Source organism: Ipomoea nil, unplaced genomic scaffold, assembly GCF_001879475.1.
Source record: "Ipomoea nil cultivar Tokyo-kokei standard unplaced genomic scaffold, Asagao_1.1 scaffold1576, whole genome shotgun sequence".
In the NCBI taxonomy this organism is placed as follows: Eukaryota; Viridiplantae; Streptophyta; class Magnoliopsida; order Solanales; family Convolvulaceae; genus Ipomoea; species Ipomoea nil.
Genome location: NW_017618004.1, coordinates 3,533,407 through 3,546,929, shown reverse-complemented (window position 1 = coordinate 3,546,929; position 13,523 = coordinate 3,533,407). Strand labels below are relative to the sequence as shown.

The 13,523-nt window shown below is 35.1% G+C and overlaps 1 protein-coding gene across 1 annotated transcript; it reads right to left on the bottom strand.

Moving 5' to 3' along the window:
• Positions 1 to 1,085: 1,085 nt before the first annotated feature.
• LOC109190336 (P17/29C-like protein DDB_G0287399) lies at positions 1,086 to 2,300 on the bottom strand. The gene is made up of 2 exons (XM_019340803.1): positions 1,795 to 2,300; positions 1,086 to 1,104 (listed from the first exon to the last, which is right to left on the bottom strand). Exons 1-2 carry the CDS (start codon positions 2,298 to 2,300, stop codon positions 1,086 to 1,088), a joined length of 525 nt encoding a protein of 174 aa, XP_019196348.1.
• Between the last annotated feature and the right edge of the window lie 11,223 nt (positions 2,301 to 13,523).

The following is a 13,523-nucleotide window of genomic DNA, read 5'->3' as shown; positions in this document are numbered from 1 at the left end:
ACAAAAAAAACAGACAGAAGCTTATCCCTACTTCTTCGCTTCCCGAGTTCCAGCAGCTTCCCGAGCACCGGCAGCTTCCTTCTCGCTCGCGGCGGCCGCAGAAGACCCGCCTTGCTCAGTTGTCTTCTCTTTGGGGCTGAAGGGAGAAGGACCGGGATCAGCCAAGTCCGGGGGCAGCGTCGAGAGAACCAGCTGAAGGTCCTCCCCCTCGAGAGCTTGCTCCATCCGAGTACGAGCCCGCTCGAGCATCTTCCGTTGCCCGGCCTTGAAGGCCCACCGCCCGAACGAGAGGATCAGATCCTCCCCGATCTTTGTCCCCCGGGCTGCTGTGAGGAAGGCTGAGCCCGAGTCGCTGTCTTTGAAGACCGCTTGCGCCAACTCGCTCGGGTTACCGAGCTGAGCCTTCAGCTGTTTGGCCTCCTCGATTGCCCGATGGGCAACCTTCTCCGCCAGGGCCCGGTCCTCGTCGCTCTTTTTTAAGGCCTTTTGAGCCTTCTCGAGCTCAGCTTGGAGCTCTTTAACCTCCAGAAGGCGACGGGCGGCCGTCTTCCTATGGTGGTCGGCTTCCTCAGCCAGCATGGCCCGACCCTGTAATAATTGGGCCGCTCGGGAGATCTGCAAAGACAAAGACAGTCGGGGTTAGCCCGGTCGAAGACACAAAAAAGATGAATAGCTAAAGAAGGCTTACCTCGGCCAGATCATAGCCGATCCTCTCGGCTACCTGTGTGGGGGTCATCTTCCCCAGATCTTCTTTGGCTCGCCCCGCATTGCCAATCCGGGCCAATATGGACGAAGCGTCCCTTTCTCGCCCGACCGAAGGGCTCGGGCTGCGTTGCTCGCGGCGGCGTTTCATGCCGCCCACCTCCCTCACGCCCTGCTCGGGCACCTTCTCTTTTTCCCGGGCGACTTCCACCCGGGTGACTAGGACGTCAGATGGTTCCACGACGAAGCCCTCGGCCGTCGTCACGGTCGAGGCGCTTAGCGGTCGGGCCAAGGGGATCTCCTTTTCCCCCGCTGGCTTCGCCTTCGTTTTCTTCTTGCCGCCAAGGGAGATCTTGGCGGGCGGGGGAAGGGGGGCATCTTCATCACCGAACTCTGCCATAGCTGCAAACAAAGAAATCAAGTTAGTGTGATCGAGGCATAAAGTTAAGTCGGGAGGGTTAGCTCGAGTTAAAACCTTTCTTCGTTCACCTCGACGGTTTGGCGACCGTCACGCCCGTCGGCACGGGCAGATATTTCTCCTGTAGCTCGTATGTAGGGGGCGGGAGTTTAGCCGCCTCGAGGCTCTCGGCCGTTCGGAAGATTGTATACTCGTGCAGCTCGCTCGAGATCCGACTGACCGTCTCCCTGAGCGCTTGCGTCTCGTCCGGCACCACTTGTTTCCGAAAGTGGGTGCTCCAAGCGCGGTCAACCGGGAGAATCCAGGAGTCGTATTTGAGGGAGAAAATCCTATTCTTCCACCCCTTGTTGTTCCCGGGCAGGCCTCTGATTGCGCACATGTCGGCTCGGGACTGTAGCATCAAGAACCCGCCCCCGTAGCTACCCGGGAGAACTTTGACTTGGTAGATGAAGTTGAACAGCTCCATCGTGCAGGCGGCTTCATGCCGAGCGCATATCTGCGGAAAGCAGGCGATGATCCGGTGCGCATTGGGGCAAATCTGGGCCGGGACGACCCGGTAGTAGGCCAAGAAGGCGTTCAGGAGGGGGGTGAAGGGAATGGCGATCGGAGCCATCAGGGAGTCGTAATGCATCCCGATCCATTTGCCCCGATGCCGATCGATGACATTCCCTAACTTCCGGCTCGTATCGAATTCCACCCGACCTACGAGCCTTTCAGCAATCTTAGCCGCCTCGCCTGTGGTCAATCGGCTCATTTGTTGTTCGACATTCTCGCTGTTCAAGAATTCGAACTCTGTGGCGGCTGGTGCGGCCGGCCCGGTCGTGTCTTCCTCGGCTTGCTCGGGGGTGTTTTCCCGGTCGCTTCCTCGAGCAACGGCTTCCGGGTGGTCCCCAACCACCCGGGTCGGCGTTTCCTTAGCACCTTCGACCGGTGAACCCCGTCTGCCTGACGAGGGTCCTTCTTCCTCTTCTCCGGAGCTCCCCGATCCGCTTGAGCTGGAACTCGATGACTCGGAGGAGCTTGACGCGTCATTTTGTTCGGAAGCCCGCTCGGGGGCTGGCGCCGGTCGGTGAATGGCCTCGGGAGAGTAGGACATGATGTCCACTTCCTCATCGCTGAGGTACTCGACCTCCTCGTCGTAGTCCGCAATTGAGGCGTTTTGGCTGTCAGAGTCCGTCATTTCGATCTACCTAAAGGTCGGTCGGGGTTAGTAAAGGACTTGAGACGTCCGGGACAGTTAGTTGACCTAACGATTCTACTTATAAATGAAAGCGTAAAGTAAAAGAAGGGTTGAGAACTTACCAAATGGAAGAACTTTGCGAATGAAAGCTTGAAGTCTTTTAGCTCGACTGCCTCGCTAAGGTGCTCTGCTCGGGGCTCTCTGAGGGTACCGATTGAAGCAAAAGAGTGAGGAAAGTTCAAATGAGGGCCTCAAGGGCCTATTTATAGAAGAGCATTTAGGCGGGAAAGTCGTCCACTTGCGTGACACGACCAGCGCTGATTCCGAGGCGACGGTTGCAGTCGCAGAGGCCGGCAGTGGCCGACACGTGGCGGAGAAGGGAATGACAGCTGGCCGGTCGGTTTAGCGACCGGCGGTTGGGCTTCTTCATCCCGGCCCATTTTTTCCCGGACGATCAAAAAGGCCCGGGCTGGGGAGCTCTTGGTAGGGAATATCCCGACCGACATAGCTTCACCACGACCGAGAGGCCTTTGTCTTTTTCTCTTTGTCTTTGCAGGTAACAGGTCGGGCTCCTTGAGAAGAACCCGGTCGGGGGCCAACCGGGAGTTGCCCGAGCGACGGTGTTGACCACCAAGCGGTAGCCCTTTGGCGAGAGAGCTGACGAAAGACACGTGGCGATTCTCTACGACGACAGACAGGGCACCCGGGAGGACGACACGTGGTGGCTACGTGGAGGACATGCCGAACGGCTGGAATCCTGTCCCCGGCATAGCGGCTATAAATACCCACAGTAGCTACAGTGTGGGGGACTTTTGGACGATCGATAGGTTGTTGTTAGAGAATCCCGACCGCAGTCAGTCGGTACTCAGAGCAACCAAGTAGATTGTACTTAGGGCCTTTACCGTGATCAATAAAGACATTTACTTGCTTTATTCGGTCTCGGCTTATTTCATATTGCTTACGTATAATTAGCAGTATCAATATATATATATAAATAAAAGAGCGCTCATATGCGGCGGGGTCTTACGGTGCGGCGGTGCGGTCAAATTCCAGAATACACCAACAGTGTAATAAAAACACACCCCAATGAAATGTAATAAAACATCACAAAATACACTACAGACTCAAAAAAAACACACCATATAACTCAACACCCCCAATGGTGTATTTTCGAACAGTGTATGGTGTTTTTACTCACACCTAATGGTGTGTGTTTGGTGATGCAGGACTCTGTTTACTCTGTTTTGTGTGGTGTATTTCCTAACGTTCATGGTGCATATTTGGTGAACTATTGGTGTTGCCGCACCGTAAGAAATAACCGCACCGTAAGACACTGCCGCACCTGAACCCGCCTCTATATATATATATATATATATATATATATATATATATATATATATATATATATATATATATATATATATATATATATATATATATATATATATATATATAGTAGGGTTCCAATGAGAACACTTGTTTAGGTGAGAACGTGAATACAAATCATGCGTATTCATCTAATATTTTTTTAATAGTCTAGATTACTCTCCCTCCCTCCCTCCCCCCACCCCCACCCCCCAAACTTGAAATCCATCCTAACATGGCGTATAACAATTGGATGTCATGAATTGGAGCCCCACTAATTTATTATCAAAGACTACATCATCAAATGAAAAGTGTATTTTGCTTGATAAAAAATAATAGTACAATATTTATAAAGTAATGTACAATTGCACTAATATAAAAATACAAACAAAGAATAGTAATACCATAATAACCTAAATTATTCCCAATAATACAAAAGCATTGTTAAAATATTTAGTATTGTTCTAAATAATAACAAGAATATTAATTTAAAAAAAAAAAAAAACTTTACCAAGATTTGATTTTTCAAAAAAATACAAGAAAACAACTTTCAAGATTCTTTATTTGTAATCTTTCATACTCAACCTTGAATTCCTTATTTTGATAGAATGCGTATTTAGGAAAAGTAAATGATATAATAAAGTGTCAATTAAAAAAATATTACTTATTTTCTTCACATTTCTAATAATTCAATTCCTCCCTACCAAAGAATTTAATTCGAATTCCTACTTTATTTTTATCTTATTCTTTTCACGCCAAATTATAAAATTTTCACCCTAATTCTCTATTCTCAAATCCCAACCAAACTCCCCGTAAAGGATCTCCTTATGGCCAATGCTATCGACAACCCTAGCTAGTACACAACATGGAGGACTAAGTAGCTTGACCTTTGGGATCGTTGATGTACCAATATATATAATCAAATGATACCATCTTTTCCCGTGACACGATTTTTAAATGCATATAAGTTACTACACGAATGCACACAGACTAGATTGTATGATAAACATAAACGGAAAAAAGGGAAATAATTACACACAATTCCAAACTTGAAACTCTTCAAAATTAGTATGTAAAATTGATCAGATTAATGCTATGTTGATGTGTGAGATGTTATCAAATTTTGATTGAATTCCAACTTTTATAGTCATAAAAGTAGTCTTAGAATGCTTGAAAGAGATAGTCAAATAAGTAAAATATGATTTTTAGTCAAGTCTGTTGCATATTATCTTTCTGTTGTAGTTGTAAAATGCACAAAAATTTGAAAAGAAAACTCTAATTCTTTAAAACGTGTGCATGAATTAACTATAATCTTGGTCCATTGATTACAGTTTTCACATTGATTGTAGAGATTAGAACTTCGAATTGCTGTGTGAGTGACCTAAATTTGAATGCTTATAATATTTTCATATGATATGATAAATAACAAGAATCATACTTCCAGAGAAAAATCGAAATATTCTATGTTGCATCGAAATTAAGCAAAATCATACAAAGATCCTTCTTTAATGGGTTAGCTTCTTGGACCTTTTGTCCGACCTCTTAGGCCCAAGTCCAAACAATGTTTCTGGAAGCCTCATCGAGTAGGTTTGAATTCCTGTCTTTGGGCCACATTCAATCACATAAAAAATTATATATTATACTCAAAATCATCGATCGTTATGCCATGAAACCGTGTTCACCATCCATGGTGAACACGGTCCCAACGGTGTTAGTGCACCGTTATCTTTTTTCTTTTTTCTTTTTTCTTTTTTTTTTAATCGCGTGACTTTTCTTCTTCATTTTCACAATTCGCGGTTTCACTTTAATTTGAGGTGAGCAATGATTTCGGACATTCATAAATTATGAATCCATGCTTGCACATTCACTTTGGACCCGTGCCTACACATTCCCGTCCGAAACCATGACTGCTCCTCTGTAACGCAAGCTTCTTCAACATTCATAAATTTTGAATTTCCTGTTATGAAATTATGAATTTTCTGTTATGAGATTATGAATTTTCTGTTTTGAGATTATGAATTTTCTGTTTTGAGATTATGAATTTTCTGTTATGAGATTATGAATTTACAGTAAATTCACTCATAACAGAAAATTCATAATTTAATACGGAGTAAATGTTTTTCTTTTATGCGATTATGAATTTTCTGTTATGAGATTATGAATTTACAGTGCATTCATAATCTCATAACAGAAAATTCATAATCTGACCAAACGAGCGCCGTTAACACCACATCCGCGAATTTATTTTTATTTTTTATTTTTTACGTAAAAACAGCGTCGTTTGGACCCGTGTTCACCATTCATGGTGAACACGTTTCCAGGGCATAATTTGCCCAAAATCATGGTTCTGGCAAATTATTCCGTCGATCCGGATCCATATTGCAAGGTGGATTCTGATTCAAAATACACAATTTATATACTGAATATTTACAATTTTGTAAAAGGTAAATTGTGAACATTAAGTATGTAAATTGTATACGTAAATTATGAACATTTAATATGTAAATTGTGTATTTTAGACCCGGATCCATGATATAAGTATTGCATGGTTCAGTCTGCAATATGGCCACTAATATATATATTCATTTTTAGTATACTAAAAGTTTATTTTTAATGTATTATAAGTTTATTTTTAATATATTATAAATTAATTTTTAACATATTATTTTTAAAAATGAACATGTAGTACATTAAAAATAGACTTTCAGTATACTAAAAATGAATATTTATAATGATTCATAGTATAAGTTGTCAAAAATTACTCAGGATTCTTTAAATTAATAGTTCTAATGTGGCTGATCACATAATTACGTATGAAAAAAATATTAAGTCTACTCTTAAAAATATATATTATTCCCACGTTTTAATTATAATGAATGAAAAAAAAAAATTGTACTACTATCATACACAGAGCTACAGGTGGGTGGTGGGTCATTGTCCTGATTTACAATTCAATTTTTATTTTTTGTCATAATGTGATATCAATCAAAATCATTTTACTAATTAAGTAATAGTGTGGTGGAACAATTTACTAATATCCAATTATCTCGCATCATATTATTTGCTAAATATTGGTCCAAATAACATTATTTTTTTTGTAAGTAAAAATTAAATTCGAATTGTGATGAAACTTGTACTTAAATAAATAACTAATTTGAAAACTATTGGAGAAGTGTCAAATACACACTTAAACTAGCAGCAATAGTGTAATAAAGCTGTTGAACTAAAAAAAAAAAAATCAATTAAATCATTAAACTTGTAAAAGAAACTAGTATTTTTACTAGGTCATTATTATGTAATATGTTGAAAACATGACATGTAATTTTTTTTATCTGATCTAGTATTGAGTTGTATATATTTTAGAATTATGTGACAATGTAATAATAATAATAATAATAATAATAATAATAATAATAATAATAATAATAATGTTTGATTGTTATATTAAAAAAAAAAAAAAAAAAAAAAAAAACTTGGCTAGCAAGTAGCAACAAAGCTTTCGTCTTTGTCCCTACTAGGAAAAAAATACGAGGCTTTTCATCTTTGTCCCAATCAAGGACAAAGGCGAAGTTATTATCATCGGAATAAGACAAGTTTAGGCGGAAGGCGTATGCCGACGGTAAGTAGTTGTGCCCGGAGGATTTAAAATAGTTTTTAATTTTGTTTTAATCTTTTAATTTCAAAATTCAGATATTATTATTATTATTATTATTATTATTATTATTATTATTATTATTATTATTATTATTATTATTATTATTATTATTATTATTATTATTATTATTATTATTATTATCACCTAAAAAAAATCACATAATAATATATTGTCCAATTAATAAGTTACCTGCTTAAATTATTACTTAGGGTGTGTTTGGTTGGTGGGTTTTGCCCATAGGAATGAGTATGAAAGTGATTGTTGTTGTTTGGTTGATAGATTTTTAGAACACTACTATGGGTTTCGAATACCCCATCAATTGAAAAACTCATACCTAAATACAATAAGGGTTTCATTCCCTTATTCATTCTCAAGCACTAGTATTAGTAACCATTCCCATTTCACCCTACTACCAAACATGTTAAATATTTTCACCAAAACCCATTATCGTTACCAAGTATTTGATACCCATTCCGATTCCGATTCCTATGTGCGAACCAAACACACCCTTAGTGTGTGTTTGGTTCGCACATGGGAATCGGAATCGGAACGGAATAGGAATCAAATACTTGGTAATGGTAATATGTTTTGGTGAAAGTATTTTGCATGTTTGGTAGTATGATGGAATTGAATTGATTACCAATATTGATACATGTTTGGTTGTGTATGACCCTATAATGGGGATAAATGTTTTAAAAATACAAAAATAAAAAAATGAATGTAATTAATCCTAATATAATGACATCCAAAGCATCGATATGAACAAAAAAAATCAAAACAAAAATCTAGAAGTACTCATCCAAATTTAAAAATTAGATTACCAATAAGATGGAATGATACTAATTTTTAATTAGGGAATGGAATTTTTAATTGAAGGAATAATTAAAACCCATAGTTGTGCCATTCAAAAAAAAAAAAAAAAGAAGAAAAAACCATAGTTATGTTTTAAAAAGTTATCAACCAAATATTAACTATGACTTTGATTCTCATTCCTAAGGTGTAAATTCATGGACCAAATTAAACACACTCTTAGTTTTTTTTTTTTTTTTTTTTCTTTTACGAATTTAAATGTCTAATTAAAGTTTTCTTTAAAAATTTATTTATTTTGTTTAGAATGTAAATGTAATTACACTATTACTACTGGTTGGATGAGTTATTTAAGTATTTGAAGTTTTCAAAAAAAAAAAAAAAAAAAAAAAAAAGTATTTGATGATACCTAAAAGGATTTGGGTTGGAGGCGTTGGCGGTGGACCGTCGGTTAAAATGGTAGGTATTTGATTGCTACTCTTTTACGTGTTGTTGATAAGTAGGCCCTTTGGCATAATCCGCACCTACGTGGATCATGGCTTTAGTTTTTCTTTTTATATACTACTAGTGAAGTACTGGTATTATTTTAGGGGTGTTCACCTAAAATTATATACAATAATTATGGTGGTATTCTATGAGCATAGTTGCCTCAGTACTTTTTTTTTTTTTTTTTTGAAAATTACTGATTTTATTACATTGTAGTATCTGTTCATTTATTTTTTTTAATCTGTTAAAGCACAAAGAGTCAACATTACCTTAATTGAGATTCGATAAATGTTAAAAATGTATGAATTTATAACTTTTTTTTGGTAGAGAATGAGTTTATAACTATATATATATATATATATATATATATATATATATATATATATATATTTCTCTCGCATCATCAACTTATATATAATAATATTCCATATATCTCATTTTATCTATCATGTTTATTATTTATTAGTTAAATTAACCTTTATAAAGTGAATTATAGTCAATAGTCTCTACCAAAAAAATAATAATAATAATAATAATCAACAGTAATGATTGATATCTAATATGTTCCTCTTAAAAAATATAAAATAAACAAACGAGAAATAAAAGTTAAAAAACATATTTTTCCCCCCAAAATTTGACTTTATACTAAACATATGAGTTAATTTCATTTTTGGTGTTATATTTATAGGTAACAGTTCACTTTTGGTCATTTTTTTTAAAACATCTCACTTTGGTCATAGTATTATTGTGACATGGCCATTTTGTCATCTACCAACAAAATCGTTGAAATATCGTTAAATACAAGAATATTTAATTTTATTTTTTTTTTGTATAAAATCGGTTAAACCGTTATATTTTTATTCTTACTTTTTTCAAAATATTCATAATTAAAGACCTAAATGTCCTTATATTTTAGAGAATTTAAACTATTTTGTTGATGGATGACAAAAAATGACCATACCACAAAAATACTTAAACTAAAAAAGATTACAAATGAATGGCCACCCATAGATTAAAAAAAAAAAAAAAAAAAAAAAAAAAAAAAAAAACTCTAAACATATTTATTTTACTTTTTATGATGAAAATCAACACGGATGGTGCAACAGTAACCCCGTTGGCAGCATATAGTCCCATATTGTTGATGAAAAATATCTGACAAATTATGCCCCGGAAACGTGTTCACCATGAATGGTGAACACGGATCCAAACGGCGTTGTTTTTACGTAAAATAAAAAATAAAAAAATCATGGATGTGGTGTTAACGGCGCGCGTTTGGTCAGATTATGAATTTTCTGTTATGAGATTATGAATGTACTGTAAATTCATAATCTCATAACAGAAAATTCATAATCGCATAAAAGAAAAACATTTATTAAATTATGAATTTTCTGTTATGAGATTATGAATTTACTGTAAATTCATAATCTCATAACAGAAAATTCATAATCTCATAATAGAAAATTCATAATTTCATAACAGAAAATTCATAATTTATGAATGTTGAAGAAGCTTGCGCTACAGAGGAACAGTCATGGTTTCGGACGGGAATGTGTAGGCACGGGTCCAAAGTGAATGTGCAGGCATGGATTCATAATTTATGAATGTCCGAAATCATTGCTCACCTCAAATTAAAGTGAAACCGCGAAATGTGAAAATGAAGAAGAAAAGTCACGCGATTAATTTAAAAAAAAAAAAAAAGATAACGGTGCACTAACACCGTTGAGACCGTGTTCACCATGGATGGTGAACACGGTTCCATGGCATAACGATTGAAAATATCTTCTGCTGCCTTCTTGCTTTATTTAAATCTAATGTGGTCCAATAATAAATTCATTAACAAAATAAATACTATTGCCTAAAATCCGGGCAAATTATGCTGTGCATCATGCATGGTGCACACGAATGTAAAAACGACGTTGTTTTGAATAAAACACGTGTCCCGCTTAAAAAAAAATCAATTTCGATTCCCGGCTACAACATTATGTTGTGCATAATTTGAACTATATATCCAGAATTAATGAACTAAAAATTCAGAATCAATGAACTAAAAATCCAGAATGAATGAATTAAAAATACAGAATGAATGAACTAAAAATCCATAATGAATGAAGTAAATATACATAATGAATGATCTAAATATTCAGCATGAATGAAAAAAAAAATCAGTTTCGATTTCCGTCTAAATATCAGAATCAATGAACTAAAAATTCAGAATCAATGAACTAAAAATTCATAATCTATGAACTAAAAATCCAGAATTTATGAATTAAAAATCCAGAATGAATGAACAACATAATGCTGTTGAGGAGAATTGAAACTGATTTTTTTTTTAGTAGAACGCATATTTTTAATCAAAATGACGTCGTTTTTGCATCCGTATACACCATGCATGGTGCATGGTGCATACGGATGCACAACATAAAGATGGTAAAATCCGCTTTTGGAGTTAATTACTGACCTACGGCTCTGGAAAACAGTTTATTTTAGTGTGCTCTTTTAGCTTTGTACTGTTTTAATAATTAACTTTCTTTAATGTATTACGTTGCATATTTCGTAACGTCTATTTAGTGTATCATACGTGAAAATTAACTTTGGTCACGAGTTAAATTGACAATCTTCTTTTGATTAAATTTATTTTAAAATGATCTTTTTAATATGATTTATCTCTGTAATTATAAGTTATTACACAATAATAAATTTACATGCATACCGTTCGATAATGATTTATGATTTCCCTCATTAAAATAAATAAATAAATAAATAATTTCATTATATTGAAAATATTTCATGCAATTCTTTGTTACATGTTTTTGTCTTTTTTTTTTCGGTTCTTTTGTTTTGTTTTTTTTTTTTTTTTCGGTTTTTTTTTTTGTTTTTGTTTTTGTTTTTTTTTTTTTTGTTTTTTGTTTTTGTTTTTTTGAATATGGGCACACAAGTACACTAAATATAAATAATTTTGTTTTATTATAATTTTTGTTCATTTTGAAAAAAGGGGTTAATAAATGTGTTTTTCACTCTTTCTTTTTAAAGGAAAATGTTATTTTTGTCCCTAACATTTTTTCCCATGAGGTCATGCATGATGTGACTTATAATCGTTTTTTGAGAGGATATAAATCAACTGAACATGAGGCTAGGTTAAACCTTTGCTCACTGCGCACAAGGAACCCAATCAACTGAACATGAGGCTAGGTTAAACCTTTGCTCACTGCACACAAGGAACCCCCCTCAATTTGAGAGGTAGCTCTCACACTGTTGCTCGTGAGACTCGATCCCTGATTATTCTTCCAAAATTTCATCTCTATGACCAGTTGAGCTGCTCATGCGGGTATAATTGTTGGTATCATAAATTAGGTGATTACAGCATTAATTAAAAAAGTTAGTTGTATAATTAGAAAATGTTATATAAATTCTTCTAAAAGGTTGAACCTCAACTCTAAGGCCTCCCACACTCCGATTCGATAGAGTATTTGGGAGGATGTAAATCACGGTAATTCAACTGTATGAACCACATAGACTAGAAAATGTTATATAAATTAAAAATTGGAATGGATTTGGATGGATAGATATCGTTACTCTCTTTTTAATTGGAAAGTACACTTAATAAAAACAATACTATTGAGCAAGTTTTTTTATTATCCATTAAAAAATGAAAATTTAAAACATATTGTAGAAAATACAAATCAAAGAATGAAACACCGTACCAGGGTCTCATGTTCTAAAATTCTTCAATAATATTTTATGAACATTTCATCAAACCCTATCATTTAGGCTCTGTTTGGCAAAGCTTATTTAGGAGCTTATATCTTATTTTAAACTACTAATAAGTTATAAGCTCTGTTTGGTAATGTTCTCAAATAAGTTCGTAGTTTAAAATAAAAGCTTATTTTGGAACACCACCGTAGGTAGCGTTTCAAAATAAGCTAGTAGCGTCCTAACTTTTTTTTTCATCTTTGACCTTATTATTTTAAAGAAATGACATCCTTTTCCCTTCCCAAGTAAAATCCTTTTATGTTCTCCTTTATCCGCAACTTTCACCGCAATTATTATTATTATTATTATTATTATTATTATTATTATTATTATTATTATATGAAAGAGATTTGCAACAATATTGCTACTTCATTATGTGATGCTAGATCATGATTATGCTAATAATTTTATTTCAAAATGTTAATTTTTTAAAGACAAAATGTTAAAATTTAATATGTAAACAAATTAATTTGAATTTTATGAAGATATCCTTTTTTGTGGCTTATCAAAAAGCTAATTTTACCAAACACTTTCAAGCATAACATCTCTTCAGTTTTCAGCTCCTAACTTATAACTTTTCAATTTTCAGCTAAGTTTGCCAAACATAGCCTAAACATATGAGGATATTGTAAATATTTAATTAGACTGAATATAAAATAATTTAAAACAATTTAAAAATTAAAAAAAAAATGAATGTTTTCTATCTAAACTACAAAGGTGAAAAGTATTTCTGATCTGATCCCCCATGCATTTATTAGCAATTAATTGAATTGGTCCATCACTCATCACCACCACATGGAAGTGGATACTATCCTTTGTTCTTGCACATTTATATTATTATGAAATTAGTTCCTTTCGTATTATTTCCCATCATTATTGCGTATACCAAGATCCAATGTTTTGATCATACTATCAAATAATGTTCATTTAATACATAAATTATGTATTGTTAATATATTAACAATGTAACTGTATTCAGAAAAAATACATTATTTAAGTATTAAAATACATTATTTTAGATTATGTATATACATTCAGTATTCAAATAATATACTTTTGGTATATTTAAAATATATTTTTTGTTATGATCTACGTAGCATTGTGTGAACTATAGAATACACAATAATTTGCTTATTACCTCATTGTTGGCTAGGGTTTCG

What these genes read in the sequence shown, in the direction of transcription:
- LOC109190336 (XM_019340803.1), bottom strand. Translation starts at nt 2,300, where the DNA reads ATGACGGACTCTGACAGCCAAAACGCCTCAATTGCGGACTACGACGAG.